Source organism: Ammospiza caudacuta, chromosome Z (genome assembly GCF_027887145.1).
Source record: "Ammospiza caudacuta isolate bAmmCau1 chromosome Z, bAmmCau1.pri, whole genome shotgun sequence".
Lineage (NCBI taxonomy): Eukaryota > Metazoa > Chordata > Aves > Passeriformes > Passerellidae > Ammospiza > Ammospiza caudacuta.
The window spans coordinates 21142052-21170002 of record NC_080632.1 but is presented as its reverse complement, the minus strand read 5'-3'; the positions used below and the strand labels follow the sequence as shown (position 1 = coordinate 21170002).

The 27951-nt window shown below is 42.9% G+C and overlaps 3 protein-coding genes across 7 annotated transcripts in view; 2 read left to right on the top strand and 1 right to left on the bottom strand.

Annotated features, from left to right (window-relative positions):
• TMOD1 (tropomodulin 1) overlaps window positions 1-2360 on the top strand; it is a 28220-nt gene extending 25860 nt beyond the window's left edge. For all 5 annotated transcript variants that reach the window (XM_058823441.1, XM_058823446.1, XM_058823443.1 and 2 more), the window contains one exon: window positions 616-2360. In XM_058823441.1, the coding sequence (XP_058679424.1) occupies window positions 616-680 (65 nt within the window). In that variant the 3' untranslated portion in view covers window positions 681-2360. The remainder of the gene's footprint in view (window positions 1-615) is intronic.
• TSTD2 (thiosulfate sulfurtransferase like domain containing 2) lies at window positions 1119-15312 on the bottom strand. Its single transcript, XM_058823440.1, has 9 exons — window positions 15211-15312; window positions 14818-15122; window positions 13865-13973; window positions 12089-12214; window positions 10101-10206; window positions 8703-8821; window positions 7931-8089; window positions 6866-7004; window positions 1119-5505 (listed from the first exon to the last, which is right to left on the bottom strand). The coding sequence occupies exons 1-9, from the start codon at window positions 15310-15312 to the stop codon at window positions 5246-5248; spliced, it is 1425 nt and encodes a 474-aa protein (XP_058679423.1). The 3' UTR covers window positions 1119-5245.
• Window positions 15313-15465: 153 nt separating this feature from the next.
• NCBP1 (nuclear cap binding protein subunit 1) overlaps window positions 15466-27951 on the top strand; it is a 29564-nt gene continuing 17078 nt past the window's right edge. The window contains exons 1-13 of the mRNA XM_058823581.1: window positions 15466-15637; window positions 15775-15860; window positions 16535-16635; window positions 17689-17845; window positions 18878-18985; window positions 19493-19614; window positions 20112-20181; window positions 20837-21052; window positions 21650-21747; window positions 22999-23062; window positions 25260-25370; window positions 25824-25888; window positions 26622-26684. Of these exons, the coding sequence (XP_058679564.1) occupies window positions 15604-15637; window positions 15775-15860; window positions 16535-16635; window positions 17689-17845; window positions 18878-18985; window positions 19493-19614; window positions 20112-20181; window positions 20837-21052; window positions 21650-21747; window positions 22999-23062; window positions 25260-25370; window positions 25824-25888; window positions 26622-26684 (1295 nt within the window). The 5' untranslated portion in view covers window positions 15466-15603. The remainder of the gene's footprint in view (window positions 15638-15774; window positions 15861-16534; window positions 16636-17688; window positions 17846-18877; window positions 18986-19492; window positions 19615-20111; window positions 20182-20836; window positions 21053-21649; window positions 21748-22998; window positions 23063-25259; window positions 25371-25823; window positions 25889-26621; window positions 26685-27951) is intronic.

The window sequence follows — 27951 nt, the reverse complement described above, 5'->3', positions numbered from 1 at the left end:
CTAAGATGCTGTGTGTGAACCGACTGTGAAGGCTTTTATGTTCATCTTCATCAGCTAACTTCTGCATCCTCCTTACGTTCTGGGTTTTTTTTCCATGCCTTTCTTGGAGAGTCATGAGTGTAGGTGTCAAGAGGTATAAATCAACTTTTGGCTATGTTAACCATGATCAGAGGACTGGAGCCCAATGGCTTAGGATAAGAGGAGATTTTTTTAAATTTTTTTTTTTATTTGAAAAGGCAGATTTTTAATTTGAAAAACCAGCAAAGGAAAAACTGTGACATCTGCTTCCTGCTGTCTTTCCATCAGTCAGATGATGAACTGGCTGAAGTCCAATTACAAAGACAAACTGTGAAATATTGACTACAAAATAAGGGAGGTAAGGCTGAAAGTAGCTGCTGGCCTTAAAAGTGCATAGGGAGAAAAACCTCATCTTCCTTGATTTTACTGTGTAAGGCTGTGCCTGCTGCTTAAGGCGGGAATTCAGAAGCTGATGCTATCCTGTTTCTTTCCCGGCAGAAAGTACATCTTTCAGCTCCTTTCTATGGCTGTTAGGGCAAGCCTGCCATCCACATTATCCTGCTGCCATGACTGACTCCTCTTTCTCTTCTTTTTCAGTGAGGAAGAGAAGACTTGCAGAGGTGAATGGGCCTATTTTTCCCAAGTGCAGAACTGGAGTGTAGTTCCTGGCCATGGAGGTCATTCCCAGTGATCTGTGCTACACTGTGGAAATCTAAAGGCAATAAGTGCCTTGACAGAGTATTTGTGGTGCCTCTGTTCTGTTTTATGCACTAACAGTTGAAACGAAATAGTGGCTGTAGTTTTTATGAAGATTTTATCCAGTAGGACTGTTGATGTTTTCTGTAGAGTTGGAAACTATTCAAGCCAACTTGTCAGTTTTATGCAACCTCAGTTCAGAGTACAATCCAGTGTTAAAGGGGATTAATTTTTCTATAAAATTCCTGCACGGTGTTTCATACTTAGGATGTAGTATGCATGAATGAAAGATAAAATTGTTTCACACAAATTATAGAAGTATTAAAAAAATACTTTATTTTATTTTTCAAAGTTGATCTCAAGTAACTACAGAGGAATAACTAGTTTAACAAGCACTTCTAACATCTGGAGACATGGCTAATCTCAAGAATTCTGAGTTACAATTTTTGCCAACATTTGCTGAATCATTTGAGACGCTGTGTCAAATGTATCCCAGTGTTTCTTACAAAAAAACTCATCTCCACCCCCGACTAAATGGAATTTAAGGCCACCAAATATAAAACAGAGTCTCAAAAATCAAGTGGTTTAGATGGGTGAATATCCTTCAATCCCATGCACATGTGAAGACAATCTACTCAATCTTAGAGATGGCCAAACTAATCAGCAAGTGACAACCTTCTATTCCTCACTCCCTTCAGTTTCCTAGTGTTAAAAGTGTTTGTCCAGATACTCACTGCACACAGGTCACAATCTCTCCCTTTGCTGTTTTGTCTAGATGACCACGTCCATTAACTACATTTTGTTCTGCTAGGAATTATTTCTCTTACTGCTGTCCCTTATGTCCACATAAATGCAAGAATAAATGCTGTGCCCTAAAAAAGCTGTGAAGTGAAATACCCCAAATCTGAACTTACACTACGTATGATCTCACAGCTGTCAGTGTGCACTCATCATTCAGCCTGGGAGGAATTCCCCACAGGCTTGTGGATCTCCCAGACCTGCAGCAGACTGGACCCAGCACATCCAAACCTCTCACTGTTAATGTGGGTGGGATCCTGCTCAGTAAGAAGTCTCCACAGAAGAAGCACCTCTGTACTGAAACCTTAATCTTGGGCAGATGACACATCCTAGAAAATGTTCTCTCTTGCTAAAAATCTACTTTTACATGTCTGTTAGAGAGTGAAGTTTTTCAGCCTTTTACATACGTTATGGCAAAAGTCCCAGAGATTTCTCCAGAGCTTGTGCACAAACGCCGCTGATGATTTAGCTCTGACCAGCGAAGCAGAGGAACACTGTTCAGCAATGTGGGAAACATACTTGTTGCTCTCCAAATCTTAATAAATGTGCCCGTGGTGTCATATAAAACACTTCACCATAGCTTGTTTCCTCCACTGTGCAAGTTCTGTATCAGAAAATGAATGTGGAATAAAAATGCTTGAAGACATATTAAAATGAAAAAACTGGCAGACTTAAAAAACTACCTCCTTCTATGTGCACTGTGAAGACTTTGAAATGACCAACTGAATCATCAAATTAGAGCCACACACTTTCAGCCAAGCCATGTACTTGGATTTGCATGACACAGGCTCAGCTCTTCTCTTGGTTTCTGAAGGTAAATGAATCTTATCCTAGAAAGCCCTGGTGGTACTAAGAAGCACAGACATGCAAGGAGATTAATCTCTTAGATTAAGGGAGACACCAGAGAGCACTACCACACGGATACTGCTACCACCCTTAACAAAAAAAAGATAATAACTTAGTCCTGTGTTTCATTGTAGCAGCATCCACATTAACCTTGCAGCCCAAAGGTCTATTAAGCTGTCAGGATCATCCCAGGTTCCTTGGCTGATCCTCACAGAGCTGTTTTGCTGCAGAATGCATCTGACAGCTGAGGGTGGTACAGCAGAGACAGGCAGTGCTGAGGCATCAGGCCATGTGTAAGCTGTAAACGGTGCAGCAATGGAGCTACAAAATGGTGATACTTAGGAGCAAATGTATCCCTGTTTGCAAATCTGGCCCAGCAGCTCCCTGGGAAAAGGGAGGAAAAGCCATCTGGTGACTGCAGCATCTGGGAGTCACAGCCCATCCTGCTGAAAACTCTTCCCTCTCCTGGAGCACATGTGCCTTCTCCTGGAGCACGTGTGCCTTCTCTCAGGTGTTACCACTGGATGCCAACACATAGCTTTTCACATGCCAAGTCCTTATTTGTATTAATCTGACAAAAAAACCCAGAAAACAGGATAGAGAGCCCCTTATGGGCTAACTTGCAAGAAGCAGGCTAAAACAGTCTCTTATCCCCTTCTCTGCTCCCTGCAGCAGAGAGAACATGGCTTTTTGGGACTCCATGTGTACATCTCAAATCCTTCTCCTCCCTTACCTTAGTGCAGCAAGGACAAGGAGAGGCCTCATTGCTCCCCTGTGCCTTTGAGGTAGAATCTCCAGCTGCGAGGAGCTCTCAGAATTGTACCTTGTAGCCAGGTCTACCATGTGGCAGACTAGCTAGTTTCAGTGTTTATCTCTGCAGAATTAAGCACCTCCAACACAGTACGTGAAGTGTATTTGTGCAGTACTTAAAAAATTACATTGGAAGCACTAGAAGTTATTTACCATAGACCCTTCAGAAATTTACATACAAAATAAAGTTGTTGCCATCTTGTACTGATAAGTGATACAGAAACACGATTACAAATTGATTACAGTGTTCCAGACCTGCTGATAGACTGAATTACAGAATTGTGTTCTTTTTAGCCTAACACAGGAAGATCATGGGGCACTCCCCCATCAGTACTTTAGACCAGACCTGCAAGTAGAGCTTGGATGTTCCTTCACAAATACTCCAGTCCTCAAAACCACAGAGGTTATCCAGCCAGCAGGGACTGGGAAGCCAGGGAGACATGGGCACTGCTCAGACTCCTGCTGAAGGTGCCTACTGATGGGAATTACCTAATTTCTTCTCAAGGATGGGTTGTGCACAGGTTTACTATTAAATAGTATCCTAGAAAGATTGCCAAAGCTCCTAAGCTCCAGGGTTTTGCCTTGTTAATGGAATTGTTATGAGGACAGCTGGTACACCATTGATTTCATTGGGTAGCAATACTGGAAGCAAGAAGAAATATTTGTCATGGCTTTAATGGAACCAATGCCCATGTATTTAATTTGCTAGTCAAGCCAACAATGAGGCCTTGCTGAATTAATAGCACCATGGGAGAAAGGTACAATCTCTATGAAAATAACATAGCCCTGACATTAAGCAACTGCAGAAACCTAAGAAACTATTTTCTTGCTTTTAAAAACATTTGCCAGTTAAAAACCCCAAACCTAGGGACTCTGATATCCCTATGACTTACTGTTTAGTTCCCAGAATGACAGTAAATTTAAAAGACATTTTTCAGTCAAGACACATCTTCCATGCTATTAATAAATCCCTTCTGTACATTCTACAGCATCAAGCACACAATACAGCACATGGAGCAATATTTTAAGCTCATCTGCTGTAGGTCCCTTCAAAGACAATTTCTCCACCAACAAGTGCTGGAAATTGCATAAACATCCTGCAGCTTTTAAAAAATCCAACTCATGTTTAAAAAGCACAAATGCTTCCCAGAACTTGAATTATTTAACCTGGATAAAGGATCTTGCAGTCTTTTCATAGCTGTTGCTGACATTTATGCAGACATGCATCACTTCCAGTGCCATGATGCTGGTATTTTGACAGTCTCTGTGCTCCCCTCTTTGTGTAGTTGTTTCAACATGCTTCAAGCTGTTAGGTGTTTTTAGTGCAAGCAGAGCTGAGCCCTGCCTATTTCATACACTGACAAGCTGAGGGGAAAAAACAGCTTCCAGGGCAACTGAGCACTGGAAAGAAGATGAGGTTTGCTGTTCATCCTACAGGTCACACAAGTATGGCTAGGCAAACAGTGTCTCTGGGCCTTTGCTCCAGCTTCTTATGCTGCCTTCAGCAGGAGTTAAGCCAGTAATTTCAGGTAACATTACCTTGCCTCTCACTGCTATAAAGCAAGAGATGCAGGTCAATGGCGTGCATGTGGACTATATCTTCAGGATCTAATCTGGTCTCATACCCATACCAAACTGATAAATCTGCTGTTTGTACACCTTACTACAAGCTACTGAGGAAGATGCATGGTCCTTGGAGAGGTCAGATAGGTTGATCTCCACACAGGAAGAAAAAAATGGAATTGTTCTTGAATTCCTTCAGTTTCTTTTGAACTGTGAGCAGCTCTGTCACACTGCAGATACTCTGCTTCAAAATCCCCATGGTAAAGGCCACACTACAAGACTGTACCCAGAGAGAGGAATCCTGTAGTGCTGGTGATGAATTGGGCACTCTGGTAATTTACAGGCAAGTAATGGATGGTTTTCAGGGCATATTCTATGTTTAAAGGCAGCATATGAACAAGACTTTCCAAGCTGACATATTTTCGTAATTTCCAAACCTAACTGGTTAGTGGATAGAGATCTGGTTACAGAAGCCCTCTACACGAGCACGTGCCAGATTAACCAGTGAAACAGCTTAATCTTTTCCTGTGTCCAGCATCCTTGGTGAGACAGGTTCAATGGGCACCCTCGGCCGTCTCCTTGTACATTCACATTCCTCCTTAAGTACCTGTCCTGAAGCCCTTGAAGTCACCTTGAGCTCCTTCTCTTGACAAACAGGACAGCAAGCTGTAAGACCTTTGTTGCAACAACTTGGACATGTCAGGACAAGCTGCCGGCAGTGCTGACTGGAACAAAGTTTATACTGGTCCCACAGCACCCCACAGTATCTGCATGCTGGAGGGAGGAGGAAAAAAAAAAGGTTAACACCCACACTGCTCTGGCTGCTCCTTGCAGAGGGCTTGCCAAGGCACCCTGGGGCTGCCAGCTCTCATTTAAGAGGCCACTGTCTTGCAGGTTTTTAATTCCTGTTTAGCTTGATCTTCTAGAATCTAGTTCAGTTTAGAACATTTTTGACACACTTAAGACAGTTTTCCCTCTGGAAAAGAAGGGAGTAGCTCACTAGTGCTTTCTCTAGTTCTGAATAGACAGATATAGAGATTCTTACTGACAAGAGAAGAAGAAAGACATGCAGGTGGCAACTAAGCCAGTATGCAGGAATGTCACCTGCAGAGGAAGGGGATGCCATGGAACTTCCTTCCATCTATAAATAATGGCTTGTGCAGGCAGGATGCCATATGCAGTCCTGGTAGAGTCCTTCCAGAACATTATGGGTTTTAACTCTTTAACTGAAAGATACAGCCCAGTTTTAGCTGTACCAAGAAGGTGCATATCACAGCACTTCCCCTTGAAACTTCCATAGGGATGGCTGTTTTGTATCCAGAGTATGTTCTGTTTCCATGCCAAGTCAGGCCCCTTCAAGATGTATAGAGTAAATGCAGAGGAGGAATGGGAGTAATGCTCGAAAAGTTACCAACTCAGGAAAAAAAATAGCACTGCTTCCTTAGAAAAAGGGCTGGAGCCAAATTCCAGCTACTTGTATCTGGCAACTGCTAGCAAAATAAGAGATTACTTAATTTGCAGTAATTGCAGAGCAATCCCAGCCAGAAGATCAGGCAATGGTTTCAACAGCTTCAACTAGAGGCCACTGAAATTCCATGGGATATAGAATTTCTTAAACATGAAAATAACAAATTGCTATAGAGCATAGGTGCCACTACTCTCCCAATACCTGGAAGTCTTTGTTGATATTCTGTGAGACTGCTGAAGCAGAGGACTGCTGGTAGCAGGAGAACTATTTAAGACTTTGGTCACTTGGCCAACCACAGTCTAGTCAGCACTGTGGGCTGGTGGTAACAATGGCTGTAGTGCTGGACATCTGTCTCCATAGGTGCAGATGGCTCATAACAGAGCTGCTCTGCAAGGGATACTTCCTTCTACTGCTCCAGTTTTAGTGAACTCTTGTAAGTGACCCCTTTTCCTCTCGTTTCTGTTTTACATGTTAAAGCACATGTAAAGCACACGTACATGTTTACATCTAGTGCTGGCAGTCATTAGGAGAAGTGACAGCACTACGAGATCAAACCAAGTATGAGGAAGAACTACACAGGCCACTTTGTCTGTCCCTATCCTGCACACCTCTGGAAATGATTGCAATAGCTTCCCAGCCTTCTGCACTTACATTATCTAGTCCTACCTGAGATGATATCTTCATTGGAACAAATGGCGTAACGATCATCAAATACAAACAGCTTCCCCCTGTAGAATCCATCTGGAAACTCTTCTAGGTACTTGTGAATTCCACCTTTTAGCTGGTAAACCTCTCTGCACACTGCCTGTTTAAAGCATATTAGCAGAAAAACTGAAGGAGACCACAGCAGTGGTGGTGTGCCAGAGTTCCCAAAGCAAATGCTGTAAATGCCAGGGGTCAGTGAGAAGCAGCAGCCCCTCAGTGACCATCAGATGGCACCACTACGTGCAGCCACAGCTTTAGGCAGTGCCACCAGGGAGTACAGGGCAGCTCCACAATGCTGGCTTGCTGGAATGAACCCAACTCTTCATTTAATGTTACACTCAAAAGAAGCTGGTAGCCTCCTCACTTGAGGAAGGTCTGCTATATCACAGATCAAATGCTTTTCGATCTCCATGAACTGCTGCTTTTTATTCAGTATTTATTTAGTTAACAGTTAGTAGAAGCAGAATTTCGCAGGGTTCACATTGATGCAGCTGAAAAAAGAACCCCAAGGTTTGAATCTCTGGAGAACCTTTGTGTTCTGTTTCCTTGATCCTTGGGAGAAGGATCCAGGAGAAGAGTGGGATGGAAATTTTAGAACACAATTAGAACAATGCACTGTGCTGAATTTAGTTCTGGGAAAAGCACTGACTGGCTAATTTTCACCACTGTGAGATGCTCAAGCTGTGCAGTAATGACCACAGAGCATAACCTAGACAGTCTGTGGAAACACTGCAGAGTATTTTCAAGCCCTCCTAAAACAGTCCTACAAATATCTCTTCTCAGGAAATGGGTTATATAATTATTTTCACTGCTGTGACACTAGTCCACACAGGTCATACTGAGCCACACTCAACTATCCAGGTCCTTGACTGACAGCGTGAGACAAGCACATGTCAGAGGCATTTATCTCCCCACCTGAGCATTCTGCAGTTTGTGAACAGTAAAATTCACCAGCAAGACAAAAAACAGGTGCCCTTAAAGCAGCCCCAACTCCCCGATACCTGTGCCCTCAGAATGACATCTTACCTTGCTCCTGAGGTAAGCAGAGCCTCTTTCACAGCGAATCCCTCCTGTGCAGTACATTAGGACACGCTTGTCTTTAAAAAGCTCCAGGTTTTCATCCACATAGCTTGGAAAATAGCTGAACTTCCTGATATCTGGAGCCAGACAGCCCTGGAAATGTCCCTGCAATTACAACAGATGGCCATGCAACTGGTTACAAGCACTGGTAAGGTCTGTGCCTCAAACCAGAAGTAACAAACCTTTGGGCTGGAATATTCAGCTCACTGCAGCTGCTTCAGGCAGCTCCTCAGCTGCATTTATGCATCAAAACATATGTTAAAATCTGTAGGAGGATTCTGGACACAGCAAGTCTCCTCATCAAAAGAAGAGAGAGCTAAGTCAAACTTTCAGAGAGAAGACAAACCACAACAGTGCATGAGGGGTGGTGGTTGTGACAGCAGGATGCCCCTTTCTTTTTGACAGATGGGACAAGACAAAAATTGTTAAAATACATCACTACAAATTAAGCTACTTCAAACATTCATTCTTATGTTGTATGGACCTCTTTGCTTTCTTTCTGCCCCACACTGTATTAAGCACTTGGCCAGGCAGGCTCCATCCCGAGTTGCTGGGCAGGTCCTCTACTGCTTGTGTCTAATATTCATTACTAAACTGCACTCTGTACACATTACAGTCAAGCTGGAGAATGTAATCTCTTCTACAGAAAGGTTACAGCCTCACAATCATAAAATACTACACCCCAGCACCTGTAAAGAAGCAGGCAAGCAGCACTTACTATTTTACTTTCATAGAAGTTCCGACAGTCCAGCAAGATGGTATCACTTTGTCCTTGAGTGGCCTGAGACAAATACTGTTCTACTTCTCTATGAAATTCCTGAGGGGATAAATGGATTCCTTTAACAAAACAAAACAAACAAACAAACAAAAAAAAAAAAGGAGAAAAAAAAAAGGTGGGGGGAAGAGAAGTGAGAAGCAGAACTATGAAACAATGTCACAAATGAGATCACTGATCCAGATTCTCCTCAGATTTCCAAACAAAACTTTTTTGTAGTTATTCACAGACTTTTCATCCCAACTCAATCAGCCAAGTTTATCCATGTTTGGCTTTCTACTTGCAAATGAAAGTTCTTCTGTTGTTCCCTACAATGGAAGAAGCAGCAGACAGCTACTTATCTCTATGATCTTTTGTCATCCCTCTGGCTACTCTTACAGCTGCAGAAGAGGGAGTGACATGTGCCACTTCTCTTTGCTCATATGTCATTACACTTCGAGGTGCAGAAATGCAATTATTAATAAACTCTTCTTGAAAACAATAGAAAATGTCCATAAACATGTATTACTTTCAGCACACTTTACATAAAGTTTCTCAATTTTCAGGGCTTAGAACTCTTAATCCACTGAAAAACTAAAAAGCTCAACCAGCAAAATCCTTTACTTTATTAAAAAACACCCTTACAAGCAGCCTGCCAGAGTAATAGGAACCATCTCCATGAAATGCTAGAAAAAGAGCAGGAAAAAGGGTAAAAAAGGAAAGAAATAGCCAAACACACAGCCCACAAACTACTAAAAAATGGGAACAAAAAATAATCCTCTTCCAAATCCACAAAAAGATGCTGTACAATTTCGGCACCAACAAACCCTCTTGGTGGAAAAAAAAGCCCAAAACTGCTCTGTTAATTGCTATTTGCTGTGCTCCTCTTACCACCTATGTAAGCATCCTTAAAGCAAATCCACAGCCAGAACACCTTATCAGGCGTAATCCACACTAAGCAGCTACAGTTAGCACAAAGCAAATGCAGCCAGATGGAGTTCATGCAGAACTTGGATCTGCTCAGTCCAAAAGGCAGGAGCATGGCTGTTGGCACCAAAACCAGTGAAGCCAAGTCAGCAGCCCCTACTGCTCCATGTCATTGGAACGCTCCCACAAAACCTGAAGCTAATTCCGAGGTTTTCTGAGGCAACTATACACCTGGCTAGCCAAAATCTAGGCCAGCAAATTCTCTGCACCAGTAGCTTTTGACTACCAGTAAGATATCAATTTCTGTATCTATTTCTCCTGTGTCCTGGTGATTGTGCAAACGGAAGTATTTTTGATGAAGGATTTTACTCCTCACTCATCTCTCACCTGGGTGAGAGGCTTAATTTTTTTTTTTTTTTAATTACATAAACTTACCAGTTTCCTTATAAGACACTATCTTTGGATCAATGCCCATAGGTACAATTTCTTTGAATACTCCAACTCGAAGGTCTGGGAAACAGTGAGCTCCTCCTGCACTGCTCTAGGAAATCAAACACAAAAACAATTCACCAAAATTTTCCAGGTGTCAAAATTAAAATTACCCACTCACCTTAATTCTACAGATCATTAGAATATGAAAATATCTTTGTGGCTGAGGGAAAGAAGTGTCTTTCCTAGTAGTTGAAATCCACACTCTAAATCCTGAAGTTAAGGCAGTGGACCCCTATCACCTGGAAGTCTTAGGCCCAATGACTGCAGGTGAGACAGACAGCATTGGTTGGAAGCCAATTGACACTTCCAATTGGTTGGAAGTGCAGGGATGTAGACCAAACCTTAGTCAGCAACATGTTACTAGCACTTATTGCAAGAAAGTTGAGGCCCCTACAAAAACATGCTGATCCTGGCAGGAATATTAAATAGTGTCCTCCAGTAATGGATCTGGTTGTCACCTGCAGGCCCTGCAGTTCTCTTCATCCCTCTGGCAGAGGACACAAGCACAGCTGTGCCTGCAGTCGTGCTCTGTGAGAGGGGAGCTGCAGTGTTCACGCGTGTGTGACGGACGTGTAAGGGAGGTCAGCCAGCCACAAGATTTCTTAACAGTGGAGGCTGGCACCTCCCTCTCCCCTCAAACTCAAGTGCGGGATTTCCCCTTCAGAAATCCTGGTATGCCCTTTATTGGTAGGCACCCCCACTGCAGGCTACAGGGAGAGAGAATTTCTGCAGGGCTGAGCCTCAAACATGGCTCAGGCATCATCAAGTAAATAAACACTCAAGGAAAAGTGCAGCTGTGCAGCAGTGCTCCAACTATTATGGAAATCAAAAACAGGAACTGTAGTGGCCACTGGGTATGTTTATAGCCCCAAGCACGGTTGTCACTCCTCTATCCCATGTCTTCATGGCACAACAACCTGAAAGCCTCACTCACTCGGGCATACAACATTCAGAAGGAACTGTGAGACAGCAAACAGAGTATTCCACTAATGCATGAACACTGATGCCCAGAGAGATCATGCAAGGTTGAAGGTTTTGCCAAGGTCTGGTAAAATTCCATCCCTGTTTTTTTTTGTATCTACATAGGACTGTGACTAACACAACTCCTCCTGAAATTCAGCCAAGCACAACAGACACTTTTAAACCTAAGACTGAATCATCACTGCAGCTCAGCATGGAATTTGAGTTTTGCAAATTTCACTAACTCCTTTGATCTAGTTGTTTATGAAAAATAATAGCATTCCCTGCAAATAAAATTGTGGAGAAGAGCTGCTGCTTAAGCAGCAGCTTTCCTTCCTTGCAGAGAAACCAGAACCTACAATGGTTGGCAGCCAAAGCCTACCAAAATGCCATATAGTGCACCAGCCACTGCTGCCCTCATCATCTGGACAGCAATCAGTACATATGCTTCAGCCAGGCACTAAGTGGAGTAGGAAGAAATCTCTTGAAAGTCCCTGTGTGTTTTCTCTGGAGGATACCCAATCCATGGAACTAACAGTGCACCTATTTGGACACCAAAACTTTCATGAACCTAAGCCAGTTGTACTGCTTCCAGTCAAAGCAGGGTGAAGAGGACAGTGTGCAAACACTTTGCTGGGCTAAGCATATGTCACGATGCCTGCCCAGTCTGGAGTAAATGCTTGCTGCAGAATGGAGCTTAGGCACACTCCCTCACTCACCTGTAGTGGGGGGCTTTGCAGCTGCACCCAGAGCTGCCAAAGCTTGTAGCAGCTGCTAACACTGCCCATGGAAACTCCCAATTCTGGTAAAAACCAGCACAGATTATGGTTAAGATCCACCTCCTCAGGTAAGTGGTGGGGGAGCAGAACTGGCAGAAGTAATACTAAGAAAGGGAAGAAAGGCTCTACTTATTTCTTGAAAATTAAATTACCTGCATTAACAATGTCTATGTAAAAATTGTTTTTTCATACCTTGAAATCCTCTTGACACAAAATGTTTTTGAACAAAGGCTGGGAAAGCATAACTTTAATGTAGAGACTGGTAGCTACTTTGCTTCCACCAACAGTCCCATTAATTCCTTCTGAAGCAACTCGTACCTAGGAGGCAAGAGGAGAAGCTGGGGCTGAACCTTAGTTACAGCAAAAGAGATCACAGCGAAATCAGCAAAATATGACTGGGTGACAAAGGGCAGGCACAGGAGCATGTTCAGAAAAGAGACTACTGAATTGGGAAGGACAATATGGTTAGAATGAAGTTGAACATAAAGACAATAAACAGAGAAAAACCCTCAACAATCAGTAATCACTTCTCAGCCATTTTAAAAGAATCACATCAGGAGAGTCAGAGAAGTCCACTCACTAAAAGGAGAAATGCTGTATAAACAGAGAAATTGCTGTCTGCAAATCCTGCAGTCAGCATTAGAATTCCCACTGGAAGTTGCCTCAGAAAGAACAATAGGCTTGTGCTGCATGACTCACAGCTAAAAAAGAAAATGTGAATATGCATAACATTGTATCTAATATTAAATTTCGGGATGAGTCATTTTATCTCCAGCACTGACAAATGAACAAAATCTCTGAAATGGGGATGGGGGGGAAGGGGGAAAGACTGAATATAAGAAGCAAGGAAAAAACCAACTGATTGGGAAGGTGAATGCTGTATCTGTCTTGGATGAAATGGAAAAAAAAAAGAAGACTAACTGGAGCAAAACACCAACTACCAGACAAGACAGCTGAGCAGAAAAAGAAGTGAATCCATGATGACACTTCACCCCCAAACCTGTGCTGATGCACCACTGGCAGAGAGCAAGAAGCTACTTAGGAAGACAAATCACAGATAAAAGGAGCCTCCTGCTCCACATTGCCCTCCTTCTCCCCACAGATATCCTAGGAACATCAGCTTTATGAGGTAAAATTCACCTTCTCCCAGAGCATCCACAGGCCAGCTACACAAGCAACTCATGTTGTTGGTCCAGCCTGCCAGGAGTGAAGAGAACAGACTGTGCAGGAAAGAGAACTGCTACATCATGGAGTGGTCTAAGGTGCTGGCTGCTCACACCTAATTCCTGACAGTATGGTTTGCAGGCTGGTGTAGCCACTCTGTCTGGGAGCCCAGTGTGCGCTGAGGAGGAAGGATAACAGGTGACCAGCGAGTGGAGCAGGCCCAGACACATGCTCTCCCTCCAGCTGCGTTGTGCTGTGCTGCAGGTGCCCTTCAGCCCCAGGATGCACCCAGCCTGCTAATGCCAGCTGAGACACCTGCATGAGCTCCCTGCTGACACTGGTGATAAAGCCACTTTCATTGCCTTGCCTTTATCAAAAAACACATCTTTATAGAAAAATGCGCATTTCTCATGTGAATATCCTTTCTGGTTGATGGCAGGAGTGATAAAAAGACTCATTTTCCCATTTCCATGTGTAAAACTGATGGAAATGGGGTAACCCTTGCAAGGACAGGGTCTGCACTGTGTGCTGCTTGTCAGGTTCACTCAATGCCACACAGCCCAAGGTTCCCTGCATCAAAAAGAATTTAAGATTATCTGTATTTCTTTTTCTTTGTTGTGATAGCTCTTAAGTAGAATTCTAAAAGATACTTTACCAAGTCTGAGTGCCTCTCTTAATGGGATCACAACAGACTAGCACTTTGTGGTGCAAAATACATCTGGTTCTCCACATAACACATCACCCTACACTAAATAAAGATGTGTGGGTTTTTCTTAAGAACAGAATCATTGCTTCAAACCTTACCTTGCCAGTGAGATGTAGATGCTGACACAAGGCCTTTTGCCAAGCACAGAGTTTCTCTGGATCCCTCACCTCACAGTAACAGTAATAGAGAAGTACGTCTCCCACCTGGCTGCCCACAGCATGGCAAAGGTAAGCAAATAGAAAAAGAATGTTAAGAAAGAAAAATTTACACTATTAGCAGTAACCATTCAGAAAGCAGGCAATTTTATTTTGGCAGATCCCTCAAACAAACTTTGGAGGGATTAGCACTACTGTATTTCAAACAGAAGGAATCTTAACCAAAAAAAGCTCCCACACTTCTAATTCTCGAGTCTAGTTACAAAGTGAACTTTGTACTCTCACTGCCAGTGGCCTACCATATGCTCTCCCCACACACAGAACACAAGAATTGCTGACTTTTGTGCACACAAGCAAGACATTAAATGCTTGCTTTGCCAAAATGGCACTTGCTCAAGCACTTGAGCTGTTTAAATTTAAAAAGCCACAGCTTTTTGTGAGATTGCGTGTTCCCACATTTTGTGCAACACAAGCCGAACTCTGTCACAGTCAGAAATGTTTATTGTGAACCTCCTTCATAACTAAATGAGCCCTTCAGGAACCTGAACGAACAGCAGAAAGGAACCCGTGCAGAGCATATCCTGCTGTTCTGCCCTTCTCTGTTGCAGTCCTTCCTTGCAGATCCAAGCTGTGAAATAACACCCAAACAGGCCTGCTTTAGCAATACAGGATGATACAGTTCGGATAGTTCTATCCACCATTAAAAACAGCAAGGAGTCTAACACTTTATTATAAACGATACTCAGAGAATCTGAAGATCCAGAAGAATATTGGGGAAGACTCTTCCTGTATCTTAGAAGTGTCGCTTGACTGCATCTCATAAGAAGTACTATTGGCAGACGGTGACATACAGCCGCGTACTCCGGGAGCTCCAGAGCGTTGAGGGGTTCCCTTACCTCGTCAGGTCCTCCTGGCTGACATGGCTGGTGTCCGGGAGCGTCCAGGAGATCTCGGGGCTGCTGCAGGAGTGCCCGCTCGGCCGGGCCGCGCTGCCCGGTGGGCTGCCCGCGGCCTCCGCCGGCCCCGCGCCGAGCCCCGCCTGCCGCCCCACGTCCCCGGAGTGGTGCAGGGCCACGTGCCTGTGGATGCCGGGCAGCTCCTCGAATGCCTGCCGGCAGCACCGCCATCGCACGCCCTCTCCGCCGCCGGGACACCGCGACGCGGCCGGCACCTCCTTGGCTTTGACGAACAGGGAAAAGGCCTGGAACGCACCGCGAGCGTCCGCGTTACCGAGGTTACAGCGCCCCGGCCCCGGCCCCGCACCGGCCCCGACCCCGACCCCGACCCACCTTCCTGCGGGCGGCCGCGCGCTGCTTCCGGCCCGCCGCGGCCCCCTCGGCGCTGCCCCGCGGCGAGCCCGGCCCGGGCGGCACCGCCTCGCCTGGTACCATCTCCGCCTCTCCGCCGGGAAGCGCCCGCTGCCCTCCACCTCCACCTCCTCCTCCCCCTTCTTCGGGGCTGCCCCGGAAGGGCTCGGGTTCCTCAGGGAAGCGGGCGGGAGAGGCCGTGCCCGCCCCGGAAACAGCGCAGCCGCGGGCGGGGAAGCAGTGCGCTTGGTCGGCCCGCGCGAGGTGTCTCGGCCCAGTGCTTGCCGGAGCTCCGCAGCGCTCCGCACAGCTCCTCACCGCTCCTCACCGCTCTTCCCCGCTCTTCCCGCCTGCTCCTCTCCGCCGCTCCTTGCCATGTCACGGCGGCGGCACAGCGACGACAGCGATGGTGAGCCCCGCGTCCCCTCCGAGGTGGCCGGGCAGGGAGGGTGGGTTGGGCGGGATGGAGCAGCGGCGGGATGGAGGAGCGAGCAGCAGGGTTTCTGCGGCGTGGGTAACGCTGTGCTCGGTGTGTTGTCGGAGCAGGGCAGCCGCACAAGAGGCGGAGGACGTCCGAGCCGTCGGAGATCGAGGAGAGGCTCGAGTCGCTCATCTGCAGGGTTGGAGAGAAGGTAGGCGGGCCGGCGCCTCGGGAGAGTTAAAGCCTTGTTTCCCTTCGCCCTCTCCCCTTCCCGTGCGTGGTGTGGGGGCACTTCGTCGGTAGTAGCGACCCCCCAAAAAAATACTAATTTTATGAGATGGGGGGAAAGTTGCCGTTTTTTCTGCTAAGCCACGTGCTGTGGCGGGTAGGGGCTTAAATCGTAGCATAGCGCTTCCCAAACGGCGATAAACGGCCGGAGGATAGTTACTATTATATCTAAGGATGGTGCAGATGGTTCTAGCCTGGGAAGGGTGTGGAAGAATTAAACGGTCTTCCTGCAGCATAAGTTTCCAGTCCCGACAATAGGGCTGGATGGAGGAGGAGGGGGTGGCAGAACAAAAGATGATGATGCTCTGAAAAACAAGGTGTTGTTAATCAACGCTCAGCCACGCTACCGGGGTGTTCCCGGGATGATGTTAGATCTTGCATCCCTGGGAAAAGTTCCTAGCCGGGGAGCTTGGCGGTCGGGTGCAGCTCTTCCTCGGCAAGCGAGAACAGATCCTCGCTGCTGGTGGATTGTTGCCCTGAAAAATGAGGCGACATGAAAGGATGCTCTTGTCCAGCTTCATTGTCTTGCATGTGAGAGTTGGACTAGTTCGTTTTGCCTGGTTGATAAAACGTTTGTTTTTTTAATTTTCATTTTAGAGTAATTCGTCTTTGGAGAGCAACCTGGAGGGCCTAGCCGGTGTTTTGGAAGCTGATCTACCAAATTACAAAAGCAAGATACTACGAATACTGTGTACTGTGTACGTATTGAGAAGGTCTGGGAATGTGGGATGTGCTGTCGTTGTGCATAAGTTTAGTGTTTAAGGTAGTTCAAAAGCCGTGAATAGCTTTAGTTCCTGATTGCTGTCATAGCCTAGAGTTTGTCTTACTACAAATTAAATAAATAGAGGAACAAGCTCATAACTTACTGGGTGTAATTCAAGCTCGAAGCAGGTAGATGAAACATTAGAACTGGTCTGCAGTGGCTGTGGGAACACGGCAATGCCGGGCAAAATCGTGTTTCACATTAAGTGCTTAATACCACCGAAGTGGCTGCTAACAGCTACCTTTGTTGTTATCTGCAATGATTTCTCGCACCTTTGTCTTCCCTGGCTGGCAAGTGCTCATGCCTTTGTAAGCCCATTTGCTAGAGGAGAAGAACTGGGAACGAGAGGAGCAGAAACCAGGTTCTCTGGTGGCTGCCAGCTCTCCTTCCTTTCCCTCGCAAAGTGCAGAAGTAGAGGTGCCATGTCAGGGTCACTCGGTGATGTTGAGGGAGGGATTGTGCAGGATGTGTTGCAGGAGGTGAGACAGTTCCGAAGGAAGGGTGTGGTGGCAGACTGTTGAGCCAGTGCTAACATTTTGCAGATACTTAAAGTCTATTTTGTAGCAACATTTTTATTAAGGGTAAGTAGTGTGCTTCCTTCCGGGGCAGCAGACAGATACCGCTTATAGTATACTTACGGGTATACAAAAATGGTTCAGGTAAATTACCTTTTTACAGTGGGACCTGGCCTTCCCTATGCTGTGTAATAACTTTTATTAATTGCGAACTTGAAACAACTTTTTGCATTCTCACAATAAATTTTGTCACTAATATTATTTGTTCAACCCTCCGGTATAGTCAGCACTTAGATATAAATGAAAAGCAAATGTTTCAGCACAAGAAATTGATAGCAGCTGTCTTTTCTGATTTTCTGATTTCCTCATGAGGCAAGTTTGTCTTGCAGCAGGCAGATTCTAAGATGCTATGTTGTGGCCAATTGGCATGTGATGAACAAACAACTAACACAGTATTTCTTTTTCTGTGTCAGCGCACGTCTGCTACCAGAGAAGCTTACTGTTTACACGACATTGGTGGGCTTGCTGAATGCCAGGAACTACAATTTTGGCGGGGAATTCGTAGAAGCCATGATTCGTCAGCTTAAAGAATGTCTGAAAGTCAACATGTATAATGAAGCTGTGCATTTAGTGAGTGGAGTTTTATTTGTCTGTTTGTTTCATGTCCTTTTTCTTTCCTCCTTTCACCTTTTTGTTACTTACAATGTGTGTTTCAGTCTCTTTTGCCATCAATGTGCAGTACACTGTAAGTATTCCAAGAGGAAATGTGTGTTATGTGAGAAGTATTTTCTTTCTCACCGACTAGGAGTCACATTACATTTGCAAATTTATTTCCAACAGTATCTTTTTCACAGTGAAAAATTAAATTTGTGTTAAACCGAGGTACTTTTCACTGTTTGTCCTTCAGTCAAATGTAAAAGATTAAAAAAAAAAGTCAGTCCACTTTCCTGGTATTCAGAGGTACATGACAATCTTGTGCCTCCTCTGGAAAAAAAAATTGAAAAGAAAATGAACACTGTAGTTCTTAAAAGCTATTTTTGATGTCTGGTTGCATTCTTCTGATAAGGGGTAAAGATCAAGCAGTCAGTTTTAAGTGCTGGCTATCTTTGAAACCATTTGCTCCATCCTTGCTGATTATAGATTTTGTGTGCTGTAAGGTATTAGACACCTCAGCAGTGTCTGATTTAGAAGCCCACTACCAAGTTCCCCACCTATTTATGAATCCCACTGGTGAAAATTAAGATTCCAGTCAAGAGACTGATGTTAGGTCAATTGTAGGACATTTTTACTAATAAGATCTAATTGCTAGAACTTCTGTTATTTTTGTTGTCTGATACTGTATAGAATAGAGAGAAGTACCACGGTTTTCTTCTGTAATATCAGTTTGCACGTTTCGCACCATTGCTTAATTAGGAATATTAGCCTTGTGTTATTGCAGTGGGAGGGATTAAGGACATTAGAGTGAACAGTATATTAGGCAGCACATATGATGCTTGTCATTTAAAGGTGAGTCTGTGCAGTGTGTAGTATTTCAGCCTTTGTGGTACTGAATGAGTATTATACTTTTATTAGTGGTTTGCATTAATAATTTAAGTAATGTTTATTTGTACTTGTGCTGCCAGCTTAAAAAGTATTAATTTAGAATGTTCTTTTTCTCTTTAGGTACGTTTTCTGTCCGATCTCGTGAATTGCCACGTAATAGCTGCACCTTCAATGGTAGCTATGTTTGAGAACTTTGTGAGTGTGACGCAGGAGGAGGACGTACCCCAAGTAAGCAAAAGATCTGGGGGCTCCCTGGGCCTGTTTCACAGCTTGTTTGTACTGTTTGTTCGGTCCTTATGCTTAGAACAGGGAGGTTTTAGGGAGGGGAGCCTAAATGGATTGACACATGCAGTTTCCTGAGCATTAGTGAAAGGAGCCTGTGGCAATTGGGAAATACATGCACAGTAAGAAAGTATGACAAAGTGGCCAAATTAAAATTTATTTTACCTTACTCTGGAAATTGCAGAGTGTGCCTAGCTTTTCTGCTGCACTGACCATTTGGAGAACTTTGAAAGTGATGCCATTTATCTCATTTTTTTAAGTCTGCCTAACACAGTTCAAGGGAAAAATTATACTTTTCAAGCATGAATATTTTTTTCTGATGTCTTGCCTGTCCAGTTGCAACTGCTCATCTTTACATTCCTCCAAAACAACTTGCTGATGTTTTAAATGGAACTGCATGTGTACAGAATCTGCTGGAGCTTACTCAAGTGTTGGTGTATTACCTTCCTCTAGGTGCGATGTGACTGGTATATGTTTGCATTTCTGTCATCTTTGCCTTGGGTTGGAAAGGAGTTATATGAGAAGAAGGATGCTGAAATGGATCGTCTCTTGTCTCAGGCAGAAAGCTATTTGAAGTAAGTTGTAACTGGTTACAAACACTCTCTTTGCTATCTGTTCAAGTGTGAAGTAATAGTCTTGATTAACGCTCACTGTAATGTATTCTAAAACTTTAGGTGTGAACCATTTTGTGGGGGGAACAAAGCCCTAAAAATGCACTAGGTGGAGAGATTTTTGAATTTGAAAAGTTTTGCAGTCTTGTTGAGTTCTAGGGTATGTTTAAGATCTTGTTCTGCTCATGATGAAGCACCTGGAGTTGTAAGTATGCTGTTAATACAGATAGATTGTTGCATTAGTGCTGTACATTGTGATTGCTTTCTGTCTAGGTGCTTCAAGTTAATGTTGTCAAGTTGCTATGACGGAGATATTTTTTAAGTATCGCAAGCCTGATTTTTATCTACTGTAGACATTATCAGCTGAAGAGAATGAATAGTAGAACACACATACAATAAAAACAAAACCGCTGCCCTAAATTAGTCTGTTAAAGGTCATGTTTTCTCTCCTGTTTAAACAGACGCCGCCAGAAGATTCATGTACCCATGCTGCAAGTGTGGACTGCTGACAAACCACATCCACAAGAAGAGGTAATTAGACTTTACACTTCATTCCTTCAGAAAGCTGGAAAAATAATTTCATACTGAGGTGTTCTTTTATCATGAAATTAGAAGGCATCTCTTAAGAGTGAATGCTTTGATTTGCCTGCTATTTGCCATTGATTCCAAAAAGTTCTGTGTGGGGAATTCTTTTCCAAGTATTGGGCTGATAGAAGAGGTTGAGTTGAGTAAGAAGGAGGGGATTCTGTTGTTTGCTGCAAGCCCCTGAGGAAAACTTATGAAGTAAATTGTAGTGTTTAATTTTGATCTGTAGGTTACAGGGCTTCATGTTAAAAGGACTTTTTGTGTGAAACTGTGAGCATGCTGGGATATTATGATGCTTTTAATACCACCAAAGAGTAGTGACTATTCTCTGCTGTAGTTTCTCTGGGGCTCCTGAGGTGCCTGTTGGTGTTTAAAAAATTGCCAGAAGTTAATTTTACTGACACAAAGCTGTATGGATTCAGGAATAGTTCTGACATTTAGGGTTCCTAAATTATTTGTTGGTTTATTGGATCAACAGTTTAAGAAACTTGGTTTGTTTTTCTGGTTATAGTAAGGAATGTATACATTTCAGATAGTTCAGGAAACTGCCCTTTTTGTTCAGAGATTCAGCAGATCTAATGTTTCTCACCTTTCCCTTCAGTATTTAGACTGCCTTTGGTCTCAGATTCAGAAATTGAAAAAAGACCGTTGGCAAGAGCGGCACATCCTGAGGCCCTACTTGGCTTTTGACAGCGTGCTCTGTGAGGCACTGCAACACAATCTGCCTCCCTTCACACCCCCACCCCACACTGAAGATTCTGTGTACCCTATGCCAAGGGTTATTTTTAGGATGTTTGACTACACAGATGACCCTGAGGTGAGTGATTGCCGTGGGGAATGGTAAGTAGATTTCACAGTTAGGTTCCTGGGGCAATATTGGTGAAAATGTGATGTATGTGATGTCCTCTTTCCCAGGACAGTGAGTGGTTGGAAGGCCAGCAGCAAAATTGAGGCTGCTGCCTTTTACCTTCGCTTACTGGCTTCTGGTTTTTGCAGTGGAGAAGACCATGAGTGTTTATTCTTTCCACTCTGTGGCTTTAGGCTAGGCTTCTTTAGTCTAGCTTAGCTGTTTGTTTTGGTTTTTTTTCCAGTGACTTCACAAAGCAAGGGAAGAAGCAGATGCTCTTACAATCATGCAGAACAGAATCATGTTCTCTAACTTTGTTCTTATCTCTTCTTGTAATGAGTCCCACTATTCATTTTGTTTTAAACGTGGGTGACTCTGAGGTTTGTGTGGAAATGTGTCATACCAGCTTTTTTAGTCCTGAAGGATACAGGGCAGCTGAGACCTCATGGTGTTCATGTGGATGCTGGGCAACTTTTTTCTACCTGTAAATGTATCTAAGAAAGCTTGCTGCCTGTGGTACCACTGCATTAGCAGTGACCTTCATGAATGTTCACTTTTTCTTACCAGGGTCCTGTCATGCCTGGCAGCCACTCCGTTGAGAGATTTGTGATAGAGGAGAACCTCCACTGCATCATCAAATCTCACTGGAAAGAGAGAAAGACTTGGTAGGAGAAGCTTAGTACTGGGAGGCTGTGACACTTTCTAAATGCTACTGTGGCTTTGGTGCCAGCGGGGATATGACCTGCGCTAGTTAGGCAAGAGCTGCAGATATAAGTTTCTTGAAGCTGGTAGTGAAAGTTTATTTACTGCATTTATCTGTGCTGAAACTGTTGCCTGGAATACTGTGTATCCATAACATCCAGATAACAGAGTGTCTAATCCAGAGAGCAGTAGTTTCTTGGGAAGGGAATCCCTTGGTAGTATGGCATGTGCTACAAAAAGTATGCAGACATGCCTTATTCCTCATGGGACCTCTGTGGAAAATGTGGTTGTGTTGTGCTTCCTGGAATGCTGATTAGCTCGGGCAGTGAGCATGGAGCTGGTTCTTCTGCAGCTGACTCAGCATTGGTGTTTATAGACACCTCCTTGCTGTGCTTCCTGTGGGAATTACATGCCAGAGATAATTGACTTCACTCTGGGAAGTCACTGCTGGGCCAGATTTCATCAGTTTCAATTCAGCTGTGCCAGGAGGCAGTCAGGGCACTTTTCTTTATTTCTGCCCAGACACTGTCTGATGTGGATAATTGATAACCAAGATGGTTTGCCACAGCTGTCACACTTCTCTATGAAAACTAGCAAACCTAGAAATAATGCTTTTGGTGATGGCATGTAATAAAATTTTGTGGTTGCAGCTGTTTGATCCAGCAGAAACTAGAGATTTGGTGTTGTTGCTGTTGCTGGGATAGTCTTCATTAATTCTCAGAGGATAGTAAAAGAGACATACAAGATTTGCCAGAGGTAGTTGTTTGCTTTGCACAAGTGATCGGTGATAATGAGCTGATTAAAGATAAGGTATTTTAATCATAAGAGTTTCATATATAAACGTTAGCTTAATTGTATTTTCAAGTCATTCCAAACATAAAATTGTTTGGGATAATTTTTTCCCCTTTTCATGTACACATGCTGCAATTACAGATCACTGTGATTTTCTGTGCTAAACCTTTGTGGTTTAGCAGGATAGGGTTCAAGCAGTGTTACTGCTGCACAGAGAGTACATTGTTACATATCATAGTTTAGGCAGTGCTAGTGAGTCCTTGTGCTATTTCTTTTCTTCAGTGCTCTGAGGATCAAATAAGAGATTTTTGAAGGATTATTGATTTGTTTAATGCTGTTTTAATTTTCTTTAATTATCTTGCTTGAGTTTTATATCACATTTGCTGTGTTATGTCTGAATTTAATGTGTCTTGGTTTTACAGTGCTGCACAGCTGTTGAGCTATCCGGGAAATAACAAGATCCCTTTGAACTACCATATAGTAGAGGTATGGATTGTAGAGATCACCTCTTTGGTGCTCTGTTATTTCATAAGTAACGCATCCCTGTTAGGTCCATTATAGGTTCTTTAAATTACAGTTTGATTTGGGAATGAGCCAGAATTTTGTTAAATTCAAACAGCAGCTTTTAAATGAGCAGGTTATGTACATTTCAGTGATAGTCTTCTGCTTTTGTTGTAATTTTAACTTGGTGCATTCAGTTTTAAACTAAAATACAAGAGGAAACATACACAAACTGAAATTCAAGGAACTCAGTTTAAACATAGGAAAAATCTATTTTTAATGCTAAGGCGATTAAGCACTGGAAGAGTTGCAGAAGTTCAAAACCTAGCAGGACACAGCCCTGAGCAACCTGGTCTAAGTGACCCTTGCAGTATGCAGGGGGCTTTAGACTTGACGATATCCAGATAGACTCAGCCATTCTGCATGATTTTATGTTTTGATTGTCTAAACTATTTTGTCCTGCTAACCCTGAAAAGAACTTGTTGTGCAGTAGCAACATGTTTCCTCTGGGCCGTTCTCCTTACTGGAGAATTCTGGATAGCTGTTACATTACCAGCAAAGCAGCACAGATCTTCTTTTACTGCCTTCATTGAAAAGTGTTTTCAAGTTGCAGAGCCATATTCGCTAATTTTCATCAAAAATTCAGAGGAATTAACAAAGTAAAGTAAAAGCAACTTCTTGTATAAAGGCTTTATGAAGAACTAATTAGAAGTATGCTTTTTCAGTATGATGTCATAATTTTTAATTATGACAAGAAATAATCCCATGTAGAATATTGATCTTAAAGTAGGATTGAGAATTACTTTTGCCACCTAAATGCCAAATACTCTGATTGCTGTGAAATTGCATGAGTTTTGGTCACCTCTGTTTATTTTTTTACTCTTCAGAGTAAAGATTACACTTCAGAACATACTAAATTTATTACATTAAGCAGTGTTGAAATTAGGAATAATTTTATCCCTTGACATTTAAGTATATGCAGTGATTTTACATCCAGTATCTTGAAGTGCTGTAAAAAGTGATGAAAAAACTAAAAGTGTAGAAATTCTGTGACTACCACTGTAAAAATTCCTTTTTTCCTTATGAAATTTCACTGAGTTTCAGAATCCAACTGATTGTCCAGTTGTTATTTCCTATCTTAAAAAATGGAGCTATTTTCTGCCCAACTGAGTTCTCCCTACCTTTCGCCATATCTGTCTGAAGAAAATGTCCAAATTATGCTGACACAGGAAGGTTCCCCAGCATCTTACAGTCTCTTCATGCTTTTGAGTCCTTCCTTAGAAAAACAAGTTCTAGCCAATGTGTTTTCATGTGATGTTTTCGAAATTTAGAAATGGATGTTGATTTCTTATACAAGTAAGACTTTTCTAAAAGAAGAAAGGCTCCTTTAAGCATTATTCAGAAATTTAAAGAGGAAACTGATCAACCATAATGAATCAAAGTTTCCTAGCTCCTTTGATGAAATTAATTTTAGTTGAGAGTGGAATACAAAATAAACAGAAACTCAAAGGTGAATGTTGTACAGTGATGATTTTTTTTCTAGCACTCAGAGGTTGACATGCTGTTATTATAGGCAAACTTTAAAACCACAAATGTTGACTGCAGGATTATTTTCATGTTTCCTAGAAGGGTTTTTCCAAGGGGTGGTGAGCATATGTATTTATTGTATGACATGCTTGTTGTAATTCTCAGTTTAAAGCTGTGACTTTATTTATATATGGTTTTGTATAGGAGAAAAGAGGGCATAATGGATAAGATTAAAATGTCGTTTTAATGCATATAATATTTTCATATATTTAAGAAGAATGCTTGGGCTTCATTATTCACTACTCAACAAGATCAGATTATTTCTGCATTTCTCAGATCGCTGCAGTGGGTCATGTTATAACTATGCCCATTTCTACACTTACATGCTATGTTTGTTAGACATAATAGAGTGTAATGCTGGTGTTGTGTTAGCATGAACTGATAAGAGCAGTTAGAGTGGACTGTATTAGTAGAGTGTTGTGTTACAGCTGCCTCTTACTGGTTCTTTCTCTTTTTCCTGGAATGTGCATTTGATAGAAAAATATAGTCTTTTGGGATAGGTAATTATTTAAGATTGATGGCCACTATTGAGAAGCTGAGAGTTGTGCAGGACACATTGGACTGTGCTCTTATTCTGTGATTTCCTCTCCCACAGGTAATATTTGCAGAGTTATTTCAGCTGCCATCTCCACCACATATTGAAGTCATGTACACAACGCTGCTGATTGAGCTGTGCAAACTTCAGCCTGGCTCCTTACCACAAGTTGTATCCTTTCTGTGCTCCTGAGGAGCATTTATGAAATGAAGTCTTTGTTTGTTCTGTAGCTGATGGAATTGTAATAAATTCTATTAATATTTTAATATTATTTTAATTATTAGTATTTTAATAACTACTATTAATAAATGGTATTAATATTTCACAGTATCTGCAGGAAACTTTTCCTGTAACACTTGCATTGCTTGTTGCATGATGTGAATTCTGTCCTTCTGTGGAAGAAGCCTGCAGTCTTGTTGGCTAATGCCATAATGGAAGAAGAGGTTGGGATTACAGGGTGGAACTCACAATATTCTTTGCTTTTTCTACTGTGGATTTACCTGATTTTGGAGTAGGCTCAGGGAGCTTCCAATACAAAAAGTTGATGACATTCTACTAAAACTGGAAAGGAAAAACATCTGACTTACCTACTTCTTTTTTGTAAGCCTTAATAAGAAACTTAAGCTTGCACAAGCCACAGAAATGCTCTACATGCGTTTGGATACAATGAATACCACATGTGTGGACAGGTATGTGTGTTTTGGAGATGGTGGAAAACATTCCTTGATATCCAGTGTAGAAGAAAACAAAGAGGCTGTTGAAAGAGTAATCAGGAAGTAGCTTGTTAGAGCTACCTGATGTTATTCAAAATGTTCTGTGAGCTCTGGCTCTGAGTGATCTCCGGAGAAGGTGGAGGGTTTACTGCTTGCCTCTCCTCCCAGGAATGCCCCCCCGCAGGTGACAAGTCCAGCTGTCTGTGCAGGACAGTTAAGATCAGTGACAACTTTTCTGTGTTAAGAAGTGTTCATGGTTGCACTGTAGCACTCTGCTGCACACTGTGCCTGCTCCCTAGTGGTTGGGGACATTACTTGGAAGAGAAGTTGATGGCATATGTGCCACCCAGAGGAGGAGAATAGTGGTGATTTTAGCCTTTCAGTTAAGTCTGCATTGAGTAGGAGGTGCTTAATGACTCATTGAAAATGTGAAAGTTGTGTATTCACAGTAATTTTACATTTTAATTGGTTGTTAAATACTTGATCTTTTAATGTGAAATACTTGACAGGCTATTTGTCCATAAAACCTTTGTGACTCTCCAAACTGAGTCCTTTGTATCTCAGGTTTTACAACCTGTTTAATGCTGTAATAGCTTAAAGAGTTTAGGCTTGTCTTGGAAAAGTAAAATGCATTTTTAAGAGAAGCTCAATGGAAAGTTTTTCTACATTTCTGACTTTTGAACAGAGCTTTTTTTTTCTTTTAATTAAGATTTATTAACTGGTTTTCGCACCACTTGAGCAACTTTCAGTTCCGTTGGAGCTGGGAAGACTGGTAAGTTTCTATCCTTTGGATTCAAACCTGATATTGCTAAAACTTTAACATTTCAAACACATCCAGAAGGTGTCACAGTATGGTGGCCCTGTTAATGGCTTTCCTCTAGCTTATCAGAGACTTATTGTTATCTGTCCACCAGCACTCAGTAGTAGATTATTTTGGTAATCTCTTTAATCACTGTATTTTCCCTAGTTAATTCAAGGCAGTGTATGCATTCCTTAAAGAAGGGAAGCAGAAATGTGATCCCTTTAATTTGTCCTGTACTTTCTGTCAGTTGCTAGCAAACTTTCCAAAATGCCTCCACATACCTTTTCTTTACTTCAATGGTTCGTGCTGACTCTGTATCCTGAATTCATTCTGTTGTTTTGCTCTCTGGCCTACCCTAAACCTTTCATTATAACTTCTGTCCTTCAGACCTTGTGGTCTTTTTCCCACCTGCCAAATCCTAGTGCCTGAAGTTCCTTCAGAGTTTGCCCTGCCGTCTGTTCCTACTGTGCCAGATTTTGAACCTGCATCTCTAGCAGGAGCTCCATTAATGTCTGCTCACAGGTTCCGTGAGATTTCTGTTCCGGGCACCTATGTAGCAAGGGAGATTCTCTTGAGGCCAAGTCCTCCATGGAGTAGTTTCCAGAGCCTGTGACTGTACCTGCTTTCTGTAGGTGATCTGCCTGAGAGTCCTTGTGGAGAGGGGTTCAGCCTTCCAATACAGTTCTGTGGCTTTATTTGAGTTTCATGCACTGTCCTCTTGTAGAGTTGAGTGCTTGGTGGCTATCCTGGCATGCATCCATGGTAGCTGACTAGGCAGCAGTCTTCAAAGAGTTAGTTTTAGTTTGCCTGGATGTTCCTTGATGGCAGTGCTTCTGTAAATCTCTCTCACAAGATACTTTTTTCACAAAGCTTGCAAGTGACTGTATTTCACACTTTTCTTTACCTGCAATGCATCTGAAATCAGCCAGAAGAGCTGAGGGAGATACAGACTGTGAAATCACTCAAGGTTCTTTTCCTAAGGAAAGGGAAAGCCAGCTAACCATATCCACAAATTATTTTTAGTGTGGTGGGGGAAGGGAGATTACTTGAAAATTTATCACACAGAGATGAGTTGAAACTCCAGCTATGCTAATTGCCAGTAAGGAAGGAGTGATTAACTTACCTCCATGGCTTAAAGTGCCTACGCTCCAATGGTCCGGCACCCCCATTGTCTTCAGACTGTGAGTGCTTTGTTCTATCAGACCAAGCCAAAAAGACACTAACAAAACAAAATGCT